The sequence below is a fragment of the Opisthocomus hoazin genome, chromosome 5 (assembly GCF_030867145.1).
Source record: "Opisthocomus hoazin isolate bOpiHoa1 chromosome 5, bOpiHoa1.hap1, whole genome shotgun sequence".
Lineage (NCBI taxonomy): Eukaryota > Metazoa > Chordata > Aves > Opisthocomiformes > Opisthocomidae > Opisthocomus > Opisthocomus hoazin.
The window spans coordinates 20,380,671-20,403,927 of NC_134418.1; the positions used below are offsets into that span (position 1 = coordinate 20,380,671).

General features: G+C 38.7%; 1 protein-coding gene across 1 annotated transcript in view; it reads right to left on the reverse strand.

Moving 5' to 3' along the window:
* ADGRA3 (adhesion G protein-coupled receptor A3) overlaps positions 1-23,257 on the reverse strand; it is a 63,499-nt gene that overhangs the window by 26,452 nt on the left and 13,790 nt on the right. The window contains exons 2-8 of the mRNA XM_075420627.1: positions 18,963-19,034; positions 10,130-10,201; positions 6,433-6,504; positions 5,587-5,658; positions 3,826-3,986; positions 2,732-2,945; positions 1,597-1,761 (exon numbers count right to left, since the gene is read on the reverse strand). Of these exons, the coding sequence (XP_075276742.1) occupies positions 1,597-1,761; positions 2,732-2,945; positions 3,826-3,986; positions 5,587-5,658; positions 6,433-6,504; positions 10,130-10,201; positions 18,963-19,034 (828 nt within the window). The remainder of the gene's footprint in view (positions 1-1,596; positions 1,762-2,731; positions 2,946-3,825; positions 3,987-5,586; positions 5,659-6,432; positions 6,505-10,129; positions 10,202-18,962; positions 19,035-23,257) is intronic.

Sequence of the window (23,257 nt, forward strand, 5' to 3'; positions counted from 1 at the left end):
GGTAAATCCTATTACACTGAACAGTCACTGAACAGCACAGGTTAATTTAATGGAAAACACTTTGAAATAAGCCTTTACCATCTGTTTTCACCTCTAATGGCAAATCAAAGAAGAACAATTCACACTTGTATCATTAAAAAAAAATGCAAAAGTGATTTAAATAGATGTGTTCTTTGATGAATACAGCATGCATCTGTTTGACTTTCTTCACCTTTTATCTTAAGCAGGAAGTTCTCATTTTCTAATGTAATGCTCATCCCTGAAGTTGAAATCACCACAGTGTAGTAAGAGGATACGCACAAAGTTTCTTGTATAAATAATTCCTTACAATGTGAAAGTGAAGCTCTTCAGTAGTTCTAAATTGCCTCTGTGCAACAAGTTCTTTAAGTTCTAACACTACTTCCCTTACTAGTAGTTCCTCATACTCAGACAACAGCTACCATTTCTCAGATTATCCAGCTGATGAACACAAAGCAGATGAACTCAGAACAAATTATCTCAGCCAGGACTTTCCCCGATTTTTGCTGCAACTGGGGCAGGCCTTCTGCACTTGAAAGCTTGTCTTCTCGCTCCCCAAAAACTACGTCCCAGCAACATGCTTTAATTTACTTTCACCTCTTCAAATAAAAGATTTATGGTCTTAGATTAGCTGTATAGAAAGAAGATGACTTTAAAGAACTCTAACATACACAAGGAAAGGAAGAAACCTGTATAAATGTAAACAAAAGATCAAGCAGAAGATCAACACAGCCAAGCAGTGTAAGAAAAGTGAAAATAAATGAGTGGGTAAAAGCAGTTATTATAGCATTAAGAAACCCTACAAACTGTAGTGAAAACATATGCTATGACACACGCTGATTCTCAGTAGGAACTACTACAGGGAGGTACAACACAGACTAGTTATAAAGGGAATTACCTTACATACAGAGAATCTATACAGAAGCTATCTGTTACAGCTGGCACCTCCAGGAGTAACGTGTTGTTAAGAGTGACCAGCAGCAGAAAGATCAGAAAAGGGAAAACAGGTGAGGAGGTAAGAACAAAAGATAATATACTCTGCAATTCCCAACACAATGGAACATCAGAGCTACCATGACAGTTACAACAATCATTAAAAGAAAGCACCATTCACACTACTTACTTTAATACTTATCGGGGTGGGGGGTGCGGAACAAACCAAAAACGTGTATTACATGTTTCTTATATAGTGATTTTGTTGTACGGGGGCAGGAGGGTTTTAAAAACGGAGTGATAACCTGGTGGAAATACTCCCGGTCAGTATGCAGTCCAACTCTAACTGACGGATCATCTAAAAAGTTTTACTCTATTCCAATAATTTCATTTATGTATTTCAAATATCATGTCTTTCTTTCCATCTCTTCCAAAGTTGTTAGTTAACAGGCTCAAAGTTTAACATTTCATGGTATAGTTGGGTGCACTTCTTTCAACACATACTAATTCAGAGCAGTTAAAAATCTGTTACATACCATTTACAAACTTACATCCACATAAGTGTCTTTTAAGCATAATACCTTACATTAAAAATCACATTATATGGATTTTTCTTTTCTCTGAAAAGAAATTAAGGTCACCAACCTGAAATCCCCTTTATTGTTCACAACCCTCTCTGGAGGGCAGTACTGTGCAGAACTTTCTAACACCACAATGTCTACTGTCCTCGTGTTATTCCCACGTCTGGTTTGTACATGGCAACCCCAGTTTCCTGTGGAGCCAGCCTGAATGTTTGAGATTGTCAGCGCACTGGGAAGACAAAATAAACAAATTAAAGCCAGAAGTCTTGCAATAGAATTTATATAAGCTTTTGGTAAAAGATGAATGAAGTACAGGAAGACAATGGAAGAAACAAGCAATTACATACAACTGCGAGTGACCTTACAAAACCCAAGCTATCCACGAATAAATGTCCTGTAACTAACAGAGAAATATTTACTATTCTTCTAGCTCTCAATTTTGCCAAAGCAGGAAAGAAAAAGAACAGCCATGGGAAAAAAGTTCCTTGACTTCAGAAAGAAGAGATGAGAATCCAAATTTCCTAAGTGATATCATTGTTCTTCATCACAAAATTTTTGTAGTTGTTCCACAAAGGCCAAACTAAAATAACTTCCCAGATGCAGAATTAGTGATAAAGTTAGAAGCCTTGATTTACTAATACAATTACAGGACATATAACCACTCTGTAGATGCTGAATGAGTCAAAAATCTGCTGCAGGCAGAATAAATTATACTTCTAGATCTCTGCTAGAGAACTTTAGTATTACCAACCATGGTATGCTCAAAAGGAAGAGGAAAGAACCAATGAGTAGTTCGCTTAAATGCCTTGCTTTCATAATTTTAATGTTCCAAGGGAACAAATGTATTCTACCAAAAACATATTTTACATGAACTGCATTGGGTAATCTCTGGAGATAATTAAAACCTACCTGCAACAGTCCTCAGCAACCTGCTCTAGATAACCCTGCTTTAAGCAGCTGGATTTAACTTATCAAATCTCTAGACCACTCTCCTCCAACTTCATAGTAAGAAACAGTGACCAAACCTAGGGAATTTAAGAGGTGTGTGAAGTTATAGACTACTTCCCTACTTGAGAAGTTTCTGTCTACACATGTTCACTCAGTGAGGACATGACGGGTTCTTACTGGTTATGGAAATAGTCACTAAATCAGAGCAGAAAATCAGGTGTAGGAAATACATATTCTCTTTATGGGTTCACCTTGCAATCAGGGAGCAGTTATGAATCATGTTTTTTTCAACAAAAATACCCTGGGACTCATCAGTTTCCACTATCTTTCCATCCTGATACCACAAGACTTGCATGTCTTGATCAATATATGAAGCCATACATTGGAATGGTAGGCTATCTCCTTCAAAGACAACCTGACGGTGAGATGGAGTCATATAGAAAGACGGTAATTCAAGCGGCGGTTCTAGAATTCAAGAAATAAAAGCACAATTCATAGTAAGAATCTGTTACATACATGATTTTCAAAAGAGGCGAAAAATACACTAACTGAGTATCAATTATTTATATAACCTCCTCATAAACTGCACCTTGCACAATTTATATAAAAACTATGTTTGGTAGCATCAGATATTTAAAAATACAAATTTGCATCATATTCTTTTTCAAAACATATATTCCTTTAATGTAATACATTTCAAAAATCTTTTGCTAGCCCACATCCAAAAGAGTGAAAAATACATTTATGGATTTTATTTATTCACAATTTCTCACTATTAAGATGTCAACATTCCAAACACTTGTGTTTTATTATTTTGACAGATGGAATAACTCTAACAAAGCAAAGAAATTAAGCATGTTGATCATGGTTTCATCACAAGAAGTCATCTAATCAACAACACAATCACCATGCAGGAAAGTCAGTCATAAAACAAAGACCTTTTAACTTCAGAAATATGGGCTTGGGATAATTTGCACATCTGAAGCCAGATAGCTAGACTTTGGAAAAAAATTATCAGTTTCTGATTCCTCTTGTGAAGTTTAGGTAAAAATCCCTGAAAAACACGGATTAGCAGGAAAAATGAGTTTATCTTCAGAGAGTGCTACTCGTCCTTAGTTTCTACAGGGTAACATCCAGAATCATCAATTCATTTACTATTTATTTCCAAAAGTAAACGACACTGAATCATGATCGAAGATCAGCCTTTGAAAATAAATCACTATTCCCACTGTCACGTAAGTGCTGAATTTCAGGGAAACAAAATGAAGCAAAAAAGTCTGTTCTCTACTATGAACAGAATATTAAATGCGTTAAAAATTAAGTATCAGTTTTCAGGAGTGCTTACCGCAGGTCAGAAGCTCCTGCTTAACACCAGTCACTGTCTGCGACTGAAGTGACTTGGGATAGGCACATTTAGTTTCACGTACAGTTATATTTCTTTCTTTTAACCACTGATGCATCCACAGTATGTTGCAATCACAAAGAAGATAATCAGTCTGAAATTCTCTGCAATACAAAATAGGCACTCACAGTGACAAAATGCAGCACTCAAAGGTCTGAAAGCTTGGCATCAACATCTGTACAATGCCTCTCATCGTCGCAGACACGCAGACAACAAGCAGTGAAACCCCAAAATACAATGGACTTGCCTACCACTACGTACTAGAAGATACTCTAATCCTCTGCAAGCTGTGGTCTGAGAACAAAAGTACACATTCCCTGAGAAAAGGAATCCTCTCCATAAATATGAGGAACATTGACTACCTGCACATGAAAAAATTTCTCGTAATTTCTTTCACAGAGTGAGTTTGCATTATTTAAGCGAGCAGTAAGAACTGCTTTAATGTGCATCACCATAACTTGAGAACACACTTCATGGGTTCACTTTTGCAATCAAATGCTTTAACAGTAAAATCAACAGAAATAAAAATAGCCTCCGATCTATTTTTCTTTTCAGAACCACTATTCACACAATTTTACTGACAGTTTTATCCTGCTTTATATAAAATCATATAAGCCTTTTCACTGATTTATAACATCTTCTCTGTATTTAATACTTTCTACTATAAGGGCATACCAAGTCCCCCCATAAGTGTCTATTGTAGTCAGCTAAATTAAAAGAGAACGTATATATTTTATCTGTTTTGAAACAGTTAAAGATGTATCAAAACATATCACTGCGTCCATACTGGTTTTTACCTCTAGTGAAAATATAATTTATTTTTCTTTTTGCAGATGTCTAGAGGGTGACACAGTATCACAGACAGAACACTTCAAACACTAAATCAATACTCCTGTGAAACTCCATTTGGCTTTTGTTACCAGGAATTCCTCAAGATGCACACATTTTTAATAGCAACGGTTATATCCAGGTTCTCTTGTCAGACTTGTGATGTTCTTGGACAGCAACCTTTATGTACACAATTAAAATACCAGGAATAACAGCTTATGAACAATTACAAGCAGCTGGAAGAGGGAAAGAAATATTTGCCTCTATAAACAAGAAATTAACTCTGCGTCAAAGCCAGGAGTTAGAGCTTTTGAGAAAGTCCCAGTACAGTGAGCCAACTGTCATAACTACCAGGGAAAAATACAAGCTAATCGTCAGCACTGATAATTTTTTTCATTTATTTTCTTCATTGCACAAGATTACAACTCTCATGAAATTAAAGGAGAGAAAAATGACATGAGGTTGAGATGTACCCACTGTTACTTGTAACAAATCAATATTGTTCTTCAAGGTCTAAGATCTTCCTTAGAAGTATTTATTCCCTTTGTTAAAAAAAGGGTGTAGAACGCTGTTTATTTATAATAAAAGTAATAAACGATACATATCGAATAAAACTTTCAGAAGCCCAGATGCCAGTATAGCTTTGTTCTCTCAGAACTACGTAACAAATACAGCACGTCTTTTGCAGGAAGTTATATAAACACCAAGATATCTGTACACACATTTCCCATGCACCTATTCAGTTAAAAGAAACCACTGTTATGAGGTTTAAATGTAAAAATGCAAAACTGTAGTACAAGCAAGTGTATATAAAGTGTTTGTTGCTAAGAACACAAAAGATCATGCAAATTCAGATTAGATGCAATAAGTACTTACAGAGACTTCAGCGAACCCAGATGATCAAATGTTCCTCGTGTAAGTGTAGAAAACAGATTCCCAGAAAGATTCCTAAGGAATAAAAGAATCATGATTTGAACTCACGTTCAAGAACAGACATTTGAAATAAAAAAATCCCTCTTCAAAATAACATTATTTTAAAACCTATAGGATACTATTATGACATTCTGTCATAGTTCACAAGACTAAGAATAAAAATCAGGTCTAACAGCCTAGCAAAAATCCCAAAATATACTGTTCCCCAATACTTCTTGTTTAGCTGAAGAATTTTAAGATTGGAAACAAGGACTGAAAGCAAATACTTTATTTTTTATTCAAAGCAACAACTAGTACATGTTAAGCATACAGTTCAAGAAGTTTAACTTCACTGCTGATAGTGAATTGATGTGTTGCTACTAAGATGCTAAAAGAAGTATGTTTGATCCAGCATAATATTTTTTTTTAAATATTACACCTCCCACTTTCTCTGTATCAGTAAAAGCACTGCTTAAGAAGCTAACAACCAGGGCAAAGAAACATTCCACAATCTGACAAGCTATTTTCCTGAAGTAGTGAAGAACTACAAAATGTGCAAGAAAGCTAGCAACACACAACCACATCGATGCCACGGTAGAACTCATGGATACTAAAAGATTCTAAAACTCTGAAATATTTTTCTAGAGAAAATATTTTGCACTGCCTGCTACTTCTGTAACAAACCACAATCATAGCCACACTGCATGACTTCCAAGCACATACTTAAACTACTCCCTCTGAAAGAAAGAATGTTAACTTACGTTAGACAATCTTAAGAAGTTAAATTATGTACAACAAAATAATACTTACAATCTAATAAGATTTACCAGTCCTCTAAATATATCTGCATTCAGGCAGCCTATCCTGTTATTAGTTAAGTCTCTATAAACAGAAAAAAGCAAAAATAGGGATAAACTGGTTTATTTCCAAATGACGTAAGTCTGCAAACAGAAGTATTTCAACTAATATTCATGAGTAACAGACTGTGCTATATAAACGTTTAGTCTTTTTCAGCAAAACCCAAAAGGTACTGCTATATGGCTGTGCACACATACACATACAGTCCTTATTTCATTTCTAAAGTCATAATGGTTTGCCCATACACAGTTAAATGAGCCTAGCCTTACCAGTAAATCCTTTTAGAACAGGCCTGGCTTACACCATGCAAAATAAATTTTCCTATTTGTACAGTATATTCAATACACATGGTAACACTGTTTAATTTTTTGACATGCTAGAGACCTACGCTAGTGCATTTATTGTACATAAATAGGACCACTTCTATATTTATACATACATAAATATTTAAATATATATTTTAGAATTAAAATTCTTAAAAATACAATAGAAATTCTTAAAGGACTAAAAATTAAGCCAGCAAGTAGTAATGGCCCAGAATTGGTCCTTCAGCGTTATTTTTCAGGTTTTCAAAAGTGGAATTACAGACAAAATTTCCTTTTAAGTGAGCCAGATCATCTGATCAGTGACAAATGAACATATACACTACAAAAATTTAAGAAGGAAAGCTGTATGCTGACTAAAATGGGGGGGCACCAAAACCACTTAGACTTAAAAGCTGTCCCAGATATCCCAAAAATCTGAAGTGTTTTAAAAAAAATAAAAGGAAAAAAAAAATCTAGGTATTAACCCCCCAAAAATGTGTTAATGGGAATGTTGGCACAAATGTCAATAAAGCAGTATTAACAGCGCTGTAAATTCAGCGTATTATTAATAGCAAGGGACATCTGTTATCGATGATAACTTTCTGATGCAAGTGGTGGAGGAACCAAGAAGGAAAGGCGCGCTGCTGGACCTTGTGTTAACAAACAAGGAGGGACTGGTGGAGGATGTGAAGGTCGGAGGTAGACTCGGCTGCAGTGACCATGAAATGGTCGAGTTCAGGATCCTGCGCGGAGAAAGCAGGGCGATACGCAGGATCAAAACCCTGGACCTCAGGAGGGCTGACTTTGACCTCTTCAAGGAGCTACTGGGAGGAATCCCGTGGGACAGGGCTCTCGAAGGCAGGGGGGTCCATGAGTGCTGGTCGCTCTTTAAACAACACTTCTTCCATGCACAGGAGCAATGCATCCCTCTGAGAAAAAAATCGAGCAAAGGAGGCAGGAGACCTGCATGGTTAAAGAAGGAGCTTCTAGCGGAGATCAGGCAGAAGAGAAAGGTCCATGGAATGTGGAAAGAGGGGCAGGCCACTTGGGAAGAGTACAGGAACGTGGTCAGAGCACGCAGGGATGCGACGAGGAAGGCCAAGGCTCACCTGGAATTGAAGCTGGCAAGGGATGTCAAAAACAACAAGAAGGGCTTCTTCAACTACATCAGCAGCAAAAGGAAGGCTACGGACAACGTGGGGCCGCTGCTGAATGAGGCGGGTGTCCTGGTGACGGAGGATGAGGAGAAGGCAGAGCTACTGAATGCCTTCTTTGCTTCAGTCTTCAGTGCTAAGACTGGCCCTCAGGAATCCCAGGCCCCGGAGGTAAGAGAAGAAGCCTACAAAGAGGACGACTTTCTCTTGGTCAAGGAGGACTGTGTGAGGGATCGCTTAAGTGATCTGGATGTCCACAAATCCATGGGCCCCGATGGAATGCACCCACGAGTGCTGAGGGAGCTGGCGGATGTCATTGCTGAGCCACTCTCTATCATCTTTGAGAGGTCCTGGAGGACAGGAGAGGTGCCCGAGGACTGGAGAAAGGCCAATGTCACTCCAATCTTCAAAAAGGGCAAGAAGGAGGACCCAGGGAACTACAGGCTGGTCAGCCTCACCTCCATCCCGGGAAAGGTGATGGAGCAGCTTATCCTGGAGGCCATCATCAAGCAAGTGGAAGAAAAGAAGGTTATCAGGAGTAGTCAGCATGGATTCACCAAGGGGAAATCATGCCTGACCAATCTGATAGCTTTCCACGATGACATGACTGGCTGGGTAGACGAAGGGAGAGCCGTGGATGTTGTCTACCTTGACTTCAGCAAGGCTTTCAACACAGTCTCCCATGATATCCTCCTAGGGAAGCTCAGGAAGTGTGGGCTGGGTGAGTGGTCGGTGAAGTGGATAGAGAACTGGCTGAATGGCAGAACTCAGAGGGTTGTCATCAGCGGCGCTGAGTCTAGTTGGAGGCTGGTAACTAGTGGTGTCCCCCAGGGGTCAGTACTGGGCCCAGTCTTGTTAAACTTCTTCATCAACGACCTGGATGAAGAGTTAGAATGTACCCTCAGCAAGTTTGCTGATGACACCAAACTGGGAGGTGTGGTAGACACACCGGAAGGCTGTGCTGCCATTCAGCAAGACCTGGATAGGCTGGAAAGCTGGGCAGAGAGGAACCTGATGAGGTTCAACAAAGCCAAACGCAGGGTCCTGCACCTGGGGAGGAACAACCTCATGCATCAGTACAGGCTTGGGGCAGACGTGATGGAGAGCAGCTCTGCGGAGAGGGACCTGGGCGTCCTGGTGGACGACAGGTTAACCATGAGCCAGCAGTGTGCCCTGGCTGCCAAGAAAGCCAATGGGATCCTGGGGTGCATCAAGAAGAGTGTGGCCAGCAGGACGAGGGAGGTTCTCCTTCCCCTCTACACTGCCCTAGTGAGGCCTCATCTAGAGTAGTGTGTCCAGTTCTGGGCTCCCCAGTTCAAGAAAGATGAAGAGCTACTGGAGAGAGTCCAGCGGAGGGCTACGAGGATGATGAGGGGACTGGAACATCTCCCCGACGAGGAGAGGTTGAGGGAACTGGGCTTGTTCAGCTTGAAGAAGAGAAGGCTGAGAGGGGACCTTATAAATGCTTACAAATATCTGAAGGGTGGGTGTCAGGAGGATGGGGCCAAGCTCTTTTCAGTGGTGCCCAGTGACAGGACAAGGGGCAATGGGCACAAACTGAGGCACAGGAAGTTCCGTCTGAACATGAGGAAGAACTTCTTCCCTCTGAGGGTGACGGAGCACTGGAACAGGCTGCCCAGGGAGGTTGTGGAGTCTCCTTCTCTGGAGATATTCAAGACCCGCCTGGACAAGGACCTGTGCAGCTTGCTGTAGGTGACCCTGCTTCGGCAGGAGGGTTGGACTAGCTGACCCACAGAGGTCCCTTCCAACCCCTAACATTCTGTGATTCTGTGTTACACTAAGACATTTGCAGGGGGGAAGGAATCATGAGGAGTTTAACATTAAATAAAGAAAGACTTAATGGCATCAAAGCTCTGAATGAACATTCACCCAGTGATTTTTTCAAGTCACCGAAATACAAAAACAGACGAGTAACACAAGAGACTATCAGTAAGAACAAGCGAGACTGCCAAGCCACAAGCAGCGGATGTTCTTCAGTCGTAAGACTGAAAGCAGACTTTGTTTTATACAAACATATATGTGTGCGTGTATAAATTTAGATAGCATATACATATTCAACTTTTAACATATAACAGCTTTGCTGTCTAAATTCCCAGAACCTAAGATTATTCTCAGTGGGGCTTTTTTTAATTCTTTTGTTTAAACTGACTAGCTACATATACTACTTACAGTCTTTTCAGAGACGAAAGCCCCAGAAAAGCTCCTGGATCTATAGTACTAATAAGGTTGTTCTTAAGGTCCCTGTGGAGAAAAATTAAGACATTACATTTATCACAAGCTACCCTTTAAAACAGATATAGATGCATGACGATACACTTGTCTCAACTTGTTGAAAACTGCCCAAAAACCTCACACAACACATTTCTATTAACATAGGATATTTCAAAATTTCAAAATCTGTAGTTTAACTCCAGAGGGGAATACAAACAGCATGTGTTTTCCCTTAAATATTCTGTAAATTCCTGTCACATGAAAGGGTGTGGAGTCAAAGATACTCTGCCACAGCTGAACAGATTACAGCTGCTCAGGGTGCAACATTTGCTCATTACACAGTACAACACTGTTGCATTATCTTCTTCAGCCTACCCAGTTTTAAATACTTTAGTAGTGCCCAACATCTACTGCAATAAGCAAAACAAGATCATAAAAAAACATCAAAGATCCAACATTCAAAGTTTCCATCAACATTACTGGCACAAAAGCAAAGCTGGTGAAAAAACTGAGCATACATTTTTAAACCTCAAATTTCCAAGAGACTGTAAGGAGAAATGTAAATTAACTATTTATTAAACTGTTTTATTAAATATACAAATGAGAGACTAGTTTTAACTCCTAACTCTAGACATTTTGCAGATACAGCTTAATTTGAAAGGTCACAGAAAGCATCTGCCAGCATCTACACAGTTTTAAACAAATTTCATCACTGCATGAATGCTAAAATCATTTCTACCTCCTTATTCATCCAAGATTTTTACTATTATCTGAAACTTCGCAGGCACTTCGTACAAGAAAAAATTCTCATTCCTTCTTAATATGTGAACATTCTGTATTTGAAAAGAAAACTAGTAATTTCAATTAAAAGCAGTGTTTTAGTAAGCAAGGGTAGAAAAAACATCTCCTAAATCTACCACAACATTAATAATTCTGCCCAGAGAGAACAGTACAAAAGGATTACATCTACCACCACACAGCTACATATTAACGAAAATATAAATTCATCCAAAGATTTCGCAACAGGATTCCCTCCAGTGAGATTAACAACTCCTGGTACAACAGACAGTGTCATGGCACCCAGATCATCCTTCAGTGCCATACCCAATAAACATTTTAAATACTTCAAATTTACCTTGCAGTATAGTAAATTAATTTTCAGTAAAACTATGGCATATACACACTTCTCATCTCAACTTTATTTTTCTTGCCCTGTACAGTGGCAGCGACTGCCAACTACCAGGAGCCAGAAGAACTGTGATGGTTTTAAGCCTCTTTCAGCAGTTATTCAGTACAGTATTATTCAGCAGTTCAGTACTCATAAACCCAGTACCAAGACCAGAACAAGTCTGAGAATATGAAATGTTAATCACCAGTTCTTTACCAGCAGTCTTTGGGACAGGAAAGAAAACTGATACTTACTGTTCGTATCTTAAATTTCAGTTTAAAATAATTTAAGTCCCACAAACTTAAAATCTCACTGTGGAAAACATCCAGCGAAAAAACCTTGACAACATGCCTTGGAAATTCACTAGTCTAGATTATCAGTGACCTTTAATTTCATTACTTAAATTCAAAGCATACTCCCTGATACACCTCCTTCTTAAATCCATTGCTTCAGCGAAAAAAAAATAGTTTTAAAATTAAAAGCAAGAGTTCTACTACTTCCACTACCTGTTCATACATTTTGTCAAATTAGTTGATAAAAACTGACTAGTCTATTCTTTATGTAATTTTTTGCCTTTTTCCCCTCCCCTTAGTAGGTCTTAATACCAGTTCCGTAAAGATAATTACACTAGAACTAATAAACTCTTTTAAATAAAAAAAAATGCCAACAATTTTCATGTTTTCATAAAACTCATTCAGTGTACATTCTGTATTTTGTACATAAGACAGCAAAGTATTAATGAACCACTAATGAACCACTATACTACTGTAATTTTTAAAAAGCACCCTGAATGCCCAAAGTGTTAGCATTTTCTCAACCTGCAGCTACGACAGCTGGGGAGTCTCTGCGCATTTCCCCCCCACCCAGCAGCACTCATTAATAAGGAACAGCTATGTATCTATCTCTCAAAAAGTATCAGCAGATGAAAACTGAAATATAAGAGATATCTAAGGATCTCAAAATTAACACAGTGCTGACATGTCTGGCAGCTCTTCAGAACCTGCAAAAGATGTTGATACACAGGCTGGTGCAACTGCCAGGACTCCAGGATCTAGGACAGTTTCTAAGTGAAGAAACGACAGCTGGGGTTAAACCAACAGGCTGGTAGGGTTCTCACAAAAAGGCAGGCAGGGGAGGCAATCTCATTAGAAAGTTTGGCTTTAAAGTTTTTGCTGTTTTTAACACTTATAAATACATCTATACAAACTACTGATTTTTAACAACAGGAATTTACTCATCTCAGCTGCTAATTTTAATAATTTTTCTTTGACAAAGCTCAACCAACAGGATATAGTTACAGATGTTTATTTCTCCAAATAAAAGAAAATCTGTCCAAAAGAAATTTATTAGAAGAGGGTTTCAGTTAGGTTAATATTACTTCCCCAAGCTCTAGCTTATTGGTACACCTTTTATCTTACAGCAACTACATCCTTCATCGAGCAATTAAAAATACTGCCGCAAAAACCCCCACAAGCCAGGCAGTAGAGCAATCTTACATAGAGAACCTATAAACATTCAGTTTTCTCTTAAATTGAAATAACCCTGCAGATGAGGATGCCCTTTATTTATTAGGGAAGGTGACTAACTGAGATTAGGACTGTAGAAAAAAATAGGATGCGTTGAGGTCATGTAGCCCAACTTCTGTCTCAAAGCACAGCTAAACCAGGTCAACTGCCCCGCTGTTGTGTCCAGTGAAGTCCTGAAAACCCCAAAGAATGAAGATTTCACCATCTCATCACCCAACTCTAAGTGTTTAATCATTCTCATTATGAAAAATTTTCTTACGTCCAACTGGAACAGCCCTTTTTTAAATCCATGATTAAGTGGGTAAATAGCAACTTACCAACAAGCAAAAATATTTTAAAGTGCCTAACAACTGCATCTAATGTTATCTTGCTAAGATAAGAAAAATACCTCAGTGAAAGAATACTTAAATGTAACTATGGTTTGCCATGTAAAAGACAAAGTCATTTCATTAGAATTTATAATGAAATGTTTGAGTGGCCAGTTGTCTGACTTACAAGTGCACATATACATACTTTAAAATTACTTACGTATGAATACCTATTACTTATCATTCACTGCTTTCTGTCTCAGCACCATGAAGACTGTCTTAATTATTACTAAAGCATCCTGCAGGCACAAACAAATGATGCATATATATACACATACTGACATGCATACAGTATTTAGCACTCACAACTACCACTGGATAAATTATCTTTTCTTTCCAAACAGAACTTGAAAATAATCGTCAGACAAGAAACACATTAGCTACGATGGACTCTACCATATGAAATGGCTTTCAAAAACAAAATGGGGTAAGAGCACATAAGTAACAAAAATAGGCTAGACATTACATAAAGTCAGCTTATCCCTCTCACAGCTCTATGGAGCACAGATTTTATGCAGGCAGATCCAGTAAATGCTTATGACCATTTAAACAATTTTTACGTTCCCTCACCATTCACTTGTATGATTTAAAGTCTACCCTATACATACATAGACTTTCTCCCTAAAATATAGCAGGCTATATTTATTTTGAGTTTTCACCATAAGTATACCAAATATTTAGGGTACCACCAAAACTGTTGATAACTGAAAGTCCAATACTTTATTGCATGAGAGTCTCAGATGCAAAATTTTGCTTTCAGGTCAACATATCCAGATTGTATATGAGGATCAAGTGCTGCTGGAGCTGTTTCACCAGGTTCAAGGAACTCTCTCTAGGAAAGGAAAATTGGCTCATATCTATCACGGATTTTGATGATATTAGGGTAATACAAGAGTAGAAAGTAATTAGAGAGTCCAGTTTTGTAAGGAACCACCAAAGAAGAGGCAATTTACAGTTCTGATACTTGGACATTTTCCAAATGGAAATTAAAGAATTCTTACTAAAAATCATCTCTTGACTTTTTGAAAAGTTCTTACATATGCTTTTGACATCCCCTCGCATCTAAAGAAATCAACAGCAACTTTGATCACTTTGTTTTGTTGTTTTGCTTACTCCATCACATCACCTGTGACATGCATTGATGAACTACAACAGTCAAAATTTCTTGAAGAAGTAATGGAAAAAAAGTTAAAAAAATACGCTTGAGACTACCACGTTTCTGAAAACTAAACAAAAGCTAAGGCCTATACCAGACAATCTTTGTTTCCTTCAAATAATTTCTAGATTTCCAGCAGTTCAGAATACTCCAAAGCATTCAGTTTCACAACACAGATTTTTCAGCAGAGACAAGAAGCACTTTTCCCCCCCCACCTTGTCACTCCTCTTTCAGAAATTGCCCAAGAAGCAGATGAGGATTTGGAAAAAAAGTATTTTGTTAGCCTAACATACTCAGCCTTCTCCTGAAAGAGTTAACAAAGAGATGGAGCTTCCAGAACCAGAATTAAAAGTTGGAGCAGAAAATAAGTTCCTGAATATGCATAAACCTGCTTCTCTGCTCAGTAATATACAAACAAGAAATACTGACACTTCCTAATCATTTTTAAAGACTTCCAAAGAAGTTCAGGTCCACCACTAGGAGAACTCAGGTCCATCTTTTCACATGCTCCGCTGTAATATCACAACAAGAATTAAAATCAGAAATTGCTACTGTCTGGAGAAGTATTACATGCTCCTCTTTTTATTTAAGGCATCCATATAGCTGTAGATTGGTGCTGTAAAAACACGAGAAAAAAAATGAGACTGCCTACAAATAACACTCTCTTCACACTGCATATTTTCTCTTTTCAAAGGTATATTAGTATATCCTAAAAAAAACTGGTAAAGCCTCATCACTATTCACAGTTCAATAAATATCAAACCCTTCTTTTGCTATCTAAATATCTTACTGAATTCCATGCCTGTCTCTTCCTCCTCTCTCCTTTACGTACAATGAAAAACAGTACTTTATAAATACATAAAGTAATCTTCCTTATCCTCGCAAAAATCAACAGGCAGCATTAGCTAGCTTCCAGATAGAAGACTGCAGTTTGCTTCTAAGCTGCTCGACTTTGAATAACACTATATAAAGTCAAGTATCTAGCAGATGAAAAAACATCTGTCACAAATCAGTTGTTCAAGAAGTTACTCCAACATTTAAACTGCAGGAAATTCATCACAAATTAGAGCATTAACAAAGTCAGTGGAGATTAAAATATTTAACATCTATGTGTACAGACACTTTAATTACCACTCCTGGTAGTAAAAATCTTTGACCTGCTTACTGTTATTCAGCTATTATTTGCATTAACTATTTCTCCTGTAAGAGCAGATGTAGACATAGCATAGTAATTTTTTACTATAAATAACAAGTATTTCACCCTCCAGTAAAAAAATATTCTTATTTTGGGAATCTTGTCACCCTGTTTACAAACTAATGGACTACCAAATTCTATATTTTCATAAATTAACATACATACATAAAGTTATTACCAAACACATTTGAAATTCCTTCTTGGGGCCAGTATTTTTAATATACTTCCTCATAGTTTTGGTGCATACAGGCAACAAATAAAACAATCTCTCCCTTTCAATAGTAACAGTGAAGAATTATCTGATGGGCATGAGGTCAAAAAATAATATGTTTGAGCAAAACAATAACCTAAAAAGCAAGAATTTCCAGCTGCAGATACCATACATCCAAGTTTATCTGAAGAACTTTAAAAATTACAGAAACTATTTAAAAATATGTAAATTTTTATTAATATGTCCAAGAGCTAAACAGGAGGAAATAACTTTCATGTGTCAGACTAATTGTGCAGTTGTGAACCTGTATTTCAGCATTCAAAATATTGATTAAAATGCAATTAAAACCAATTATTATGTAGACACATGTTCCTGATATATTAGGGATTTTTTTTTTTTATCTATACATCTAAACTCTACCCAAAATCCATTAAGGAGAAATGGCAAAAAAAATTCCCATGAAGTGTATATATATAGGTGATATGTGTATATATATATATATATACACACACATATATATGCGTGCACCCACAGCCCAGAAGGCCAACTACAGCCCAGAAGCATGGCCAGCAGGTCCAGGGAGGGGATTCTGCCCCTCTGCTCTGGTGAAACCTCACCTGGAGTCCTTCATCCAGCTCTGGGGCCCCCAACATAGGAAGGACATGGATGTGTTGCAGCGGGTCCAGAGGAGGGCCACAAAAGTGATCACAGGGCTGGAACACCTCTCCTATGAAGAAAGGCTGAGAGAGTTGGGGCTCTTCAGCCTGGAGAAGAGAAGGCTCTGGGGAGACCTTACAGCAGCCTTCAGTACCTGAAGAGCAACTACAAGAAAGCTGAAGAGGGACTTTTTAGAAGGGCACAGAGTGATAGGACAAGGGGGAATGGCTTCAAGCTGAAAGGGGATAGATTTAGATTAAATATAAGGAAGAAATTCTTCACCATGAGGGTGGTGAGGCACTGGAACAGGTTGCCCAGAGAAGTGTGGATTCCCCCTTCCTGACAGTGTTCAAGGCCAGGTTGGACGGGACTTTGAGCAACCTGGTCTGGTGGAAGGTGACCTTGCCCATGGCAGGGGGGTTGGAACTGGATGACCTTTAAAGGTCCCTTCCAACCAAAACTGTTTTATGATTCTACGATAATGTTAACAAGGCAGGAACAAACAAGCATTAAATGTACACAGAACCTCTCCCTGGTAAGCAGTAATGTTAAGTGACAAAGCTACTGTCTGAATTAACTATTTAAATGCTGATTGAATTTATTTCTTTTATCTCTGTTTCACCTCTTAAAGTGGAGAAGAGTGTATCTACAAAGAAAAAAAACACTCACGAAAGAACAAAGGGGAGTATGAATAGTAAGAAAAAATAAAAATAAGAACATCAAAAGTGCAATTTTAAAGGCACACAATTTGTCACACTGGACATTAAGGAATACAGTTTGAAACTTCTGAACAATGTTAGTGTTTAGAATAGGCTTTCAATTTTTTTCAATTTACCATGGCTTTCAATTTTTTTTCCTTTTACTATTGACTATTCATGTAAGTTTGGAAAATTATTTTAATTATAAGAGTAGTTTCTGTCCAAGGTCACATGAACATTTAAAGTAGAGAAGTTTACTTTTACTACAGTTAAACAGATTTTTTTTTTTAAATAAGTTGCACACACACACACAAAAGAGATGGTCATTAACATCTAGTGTATCATGCTACTTATCCCTTCCTTTGTGATGAAGACACCTGTCCATTAATAGTCATTTGTTGATATATTAACTCCTACACCAGTGCACATAAAGCATGTTATCTCATTCAGATGAGACCACCATGTCATCTAAAAATACTGCTATCCTAGAGCACTTTAAATGCTTAAAACATGATGCCTTACTCACTGTTTTCTTTTCCTTTTCATGAAAGGAGATATTAAAATAACCTAAAAAATCCTTACAAATGACAGGAGTTAAATGGAAGCAAGCTGGGTTCTTATGACTTTAAAGAAAATTAAGATTAGGATTCATAGAGCAAATGTAAATCATAATTTCAAACTAATTAGAGTTTCAAGTATTTCCTGTCTGAAAATTGTAATGAGTTATAGCAAATAACAACTGTCAGCAGATGCCTTTATTACCTAGGCAAGGATGCCAAAATAATGTGCAACGATCTAGAATGCCATCACTGCTGATAACCTTGCTTCTTTGGCACAATGGCTTATTTGTACAATAAAGCTCATCTGCCAGCGCAGAAGACAAATCTTTCTTCTGGCATGTGGGGGGCCAGAATGGTGGAAGTGCTTGAATTTATTTAGATCAAGTGACCAGGATTGCAACCTTCAAGTTTTAGAGGAAGAATAAAATGCTTTTAATCCCCTGAAGCCAGAAGTCGTTTGGAACTCTTCCTAGATGTTGCAAGATGATTATGAAACTGGCTACTTTCCCAGTCAAATGGCCTAGAAAAATCCTTATCTCTAAAGTTTCTGCTTGCTCCCAGGTAGATCAACCTGCCAATCCTGACCTTCTACCACCTGGAAAAAAGCTGACTGTAACAGGAACTACAAAGCTGCTTCTTATCCCATAGGTGATATATCATCTGAAAGAGAAAGTGAAAACAGGAAGCAAACGGTGCCCAAGAGGTTACTCCCAGTAGACTCACTCCCATTCACCCCCCCCGCATACATTCAGTATATATCGAAGTTGTAAAGTGGCAGTACTGTTAAAATGCATGTCTACAACAAACTTACAATTAATGTAGTCTCTTTTAGAGGCTTTAGTACATCCGCTTACCCTACAAATATACTTTATGATTGTTTGATAAGGTGTTTGATGCTTCATGAGAAAAGAAATTATAGAAATAATTCTTTACAATGTAAATTGTCAAATTATGAGACCAGCAACAAAAAAAAAAAGAAAATCCAGTCATCACAGCATTCCAGTGAACTTCCTACTGAAATTGCCCTAATCTCACCTGCAGGTGAGATTATCCCTTTGTGCTGTTACATGACATTCATATTCATGAAGAGAACACTTAACTATGTTAGCTCTTCAATCATGAAAAAACACATCAAAATACAGCAAGAACACATCTCTTAAATAAGACATTTTGGTCTGAGAACTATTAATGAAACATAAACAGTTTATCACTTAATTTTGTAACTGAAAATAGCTTTTTAAGAAGCACTTACAATCTTTCAAGAAGGTGTAATCCAGAGAAGGAACTATTCTTCAACTCTGTTATTTTATTGTTACTCAGAATTCTGTAAACAAAAACAGACAAGAACAATATATTATAAGTTGGGTAACAACATTATTTGCTGCAGCTTACGCTTCTGGTGTAAATCTTATTCGTCTAACAGCCTTTATATCAAACTACAGTTCCTAGCTCATTGTCTGAGGTGTATGTAACAGCACCGCTTAAATATTATAAACAAGAGGTTTTTCTACTTTATGTGCCCTAAGTACCATGCAGGCTTACATAATTAGCATATGAAAGAAAGTACATCTATATAGGATTATCATAATAAAACATTAGAATTGGAGTAATAAAAAATAGAAAACAACCAATCCACACATTCAACATTCTGCTCCTCCACGCTCATTTTGGTTTTCAAAACCACACAGCACATCGCCTGTTTCCGATTTCCCCTGCTGCCACCCTCAGCCACTTGCAGACACTCACTTCTCCCACGCTGCACCACCTTTCCCAGCCACCCTTCACACACTCATCCTTCTCCTCAATGCAATCTTTTTTAATACATCTTCAAATAAACTCAGCAAGCACTCCTTCACTTTTATCTATCCTTTCTTCTCTTGAAGTAACACGCAACCGCAAATTCCCTTTTCCACACGAATAACTGGATGAGGCCCAGCTAGCCAAGTATCCTATTCTCCAACCACAGCCATCTGCAGACACAAATTATCCTCAAGTTAGGAAATCCCTGGCATGGCTGCATGCTTTCTTACTTAGAAGGACCCGCTTGCTATACAGCTACATATTTCTCTGCCACAAAAAAGCCTATTTTCCTTTTGAACCACGTAAAATTTTGGCATCCACAACACTCCTTATGAAGGGTTTTGCAGTACAAAGCTCTGTTCCATAAAGAATACCTCATCTTACTAAATTTGAACATAGCTCCTGCTAGCTTCATTTGATGCTCCCCACTTCTTATACTGAAACAAGCAGTAATCAATCCCTACCTACCCTCTCTTTAGCATCTGTAATTATGTAGAAACCTAGGTGGTCTCCTGCCAGAGGGAAGATTCATATTTTACTTACTCTTCACACAAAAGTCATTTTGTGACACCTCAATCATTTCTGAGCTCTTTCCAGCTATATTATACTGAAAAAATTCTCAAGTAAGATCACCAGAACTGAAGTCACACAGACAAGTCACAAACCTACATAATACAATAATAATGCTCTGTTTTGTTTCCTACAGTTTTCCTGGTAATTCCTAACATATGATCTGCCTTCACCACTTGTTCTAACAACTGAAGATTTACGGTCAGCTCAGTGCCCATTACCTTATATATGAAGACAGCTTCTTTTATATGAAGTACAATTTCCATTTTTCTACAACGTGCTGCTGCTGCCATTTTATTGTCCAATTATTAATTTTATCAACTTCTTCAAAAATTCTTCACTTTACCCTCATCCTTCTTGCATCAAGAAACTCACCAAACTCGGTCAACCTCCCAACTCACATTGTTTAACAGGTCATTAAGAAATATATCATGCATTACAGGTCTCTAAGACTCCACTCCACTTAGAAAGCTAACCATTTACTTCCACGTCCACTTCTTATCCTTCAGCAAGTTAGCTGTTCATACGATTTTCCATTTTACGCTGACATACTATTTTCATCAAATGTCTCTGGCAAGGGACTGAGATGCCTTTTGGAAAAGCATCTATCTATATCTCATTATATCAAATGGATCATCCTTGTAAATATTTTGCTGATTCTGAAGAACTCCAAAGGTTTGTGGGGAAGAGCTTCCCATTACAGGAGATGTAAATTTTCCAGAGTATATCCCTCTCTCTTTATTCCTGTATCCAATACTTTTATTGTGAATTGTACTGATTTCTTCAACACAAACTTCAGACTTGGAACCACACAGTTCCCCTAAGCTCCTGATGCATTTATGACAATCAGCATTTGTCACCCCTCCAGTCCTCAAAAATCAAGCTCACTCCAAGCAAGACTTCAGACATTCATCATTTGACTTTTTCATCCCTGAATTATTCTAAAAAAGTGCAAACCATCTTGTCCTGGAAATTTCCTCACTGTCAGTTTGTTCCCATAACTTCTGCTACAGTCACTTCAATTTCAGACAGGTCTTCTATCAAACACATCCTGCAGATCCAACGTGTCTGTGCACTTCTTCACTTACACCAATTACATCTTTAGGCTGGATAACTACTTCTGCACTTAGCAACTGCTACTAGGAAAATTCTTTCCAGTCTACTACATCTTTCAGACACCCTTTACAATAGGCATAAACCAAATACATACACAGAATTCTCTTTCCTCCAATGCATAAATTTTATTATCTAATGACAAGGATTAGTACTTCAATACACATTATGAATAATATAAAAACTAAACTACAGAAATACCACTCCATGAAAACAACATCATTTTGACACAACCACATATTATGCTAAGTAGTTTTCCTAGAATGACAGAATGGTAAGGGCTGGAAGGCACCTTAAAGATCATCTAGTTCCAACCACCCTGCCATGAGCAGGGACGTCTTCCACCAGACCAGGTTGCTCAGGCCTCCATCCAACCTGGCCTTCCACACTGCCAGGGAGGGGGCAGCCACAACTTCTCTGGGCAACCTGTTCCAGTGTTTCACCACCCTCATGGTGAAGAATTTCTTCCTAATATATAATCTAAATCTGCCCTCTTTCAGTTTAGAGCCATTCCCCCTTGTCCTATCACTACACACCTTGTAAAATGTTCCTCTCCATCCTTCCTGTAGCCCCCCCTTCAGGTACTGGAAGGCTGTTATAAGGTCTCCCCAGAGCCTTCTCTTCTCCAGGCTGAAGAGCCCCAACTCCTTCAGCCTGTCCTCGTAGGAGAGGTACTCCAGCCCTTTGATCATCTTCGTGGCCCTCCTCTGGACCCGCTCCAACACATCCATGTCCTTCCTATGTTGGGGGCCCCAGAGCTGGATGCTGTACTCCAGGTGGGGTCTCACGAAAACGGAATAAAGGGGCAAAATCCCCTCCCTCGACCTGCTGGCCATGCTTCTTTTGATGCAGCCCAGGATACGGTTGGCCCTCTGGGCTGCAAGCACACATTTCTGGCTCACGTTGAGCTTCTCACCCACCAGTACCCCCAAGTCCTTCTCAGGGCTGCTCTCAAGCCGCTCTCCACCCAGCCTGTACTTGTGTTTGGGATTGCCCCAACCCATGTGCAGGACCTTGCACTTGGCCTTGTTGAACTTCATGTGGTTCACACAGGCCCACCTCTCCAGCCTGTCAAGGTCCCTCTGGATGGCATCCCTTCCCTCCAGCGTGTCAACCACACCACACAGCTTGGTGTCATCGGCAAACTTGCTGAGGGTGCACTCAGTCCCACTATCCATGTCATCAACAAAGATATTGAACAGCAACAGCCCCAGTACCGACCCTTGTGAAACACCTCTCGTCACTGGTCTCCACCTGGACATCGAGCCATTGACTGCAACTCTTTGAACGCGTGCATCGAGCCAGTTCCTTATCCAACAAGTGGTCCATCTGTCAAATCCATGTCCTTCCAATTTAGAGACAAGGACATCATGCGGGACAGTGTCGAATGCCTTGCACAAGTCCAGGCAGACGATGTCAGTTGCCCGCCCTTTGTCCATCAACGTTGTAACCCCATCATAGCAGGATACCAAGTTGGTCAGGCACAATTTGCCCTTGGTGAAGCCATGTTGGCTGTCCCAAGTCACCTCCTTGTTATCCATGTGCCTTAGCTGAGACTGACTGGCCTATAGCTCTCCAGGTCCTCCTTTTTCCCTTTTTAAAAATGGGGATGAAGTAACTGCCTCAAGACTCTGTTTTAGACAAACACAGGACAGAAAATTTTTTGTCTCAAAGCTGTGGCTTTGAGTGAATCTCTCTCAATCTCACATACACAGAATGAAGACAGCTGAAGAAATTACTTGAAAATCTTTCCACTTCCAGGCTGACAGATGGAAGTTTTGAAAATTCTTGAAGTTAAGATTAAATCATTCAACCAAGGTAACAGTTCTGATGCTAAAAGGAGGAGATCCCATTCCTCCTCCTCCCCTTATAGTCATACCATGTATTTCTGTAGCTTATCTCAAGTCATCCCTGGTGCCCACTGCTCCACAAGCAACGAACAATAAACTACACATTTACCCAAGGCATCTTCCAAGAGATTAATTTATGTGTCAACCACAAAAGTGTGATCAACAGAGTACGCTACACAGTCAGCTAAACCAGGGTGAAGACTGATCACAGGAA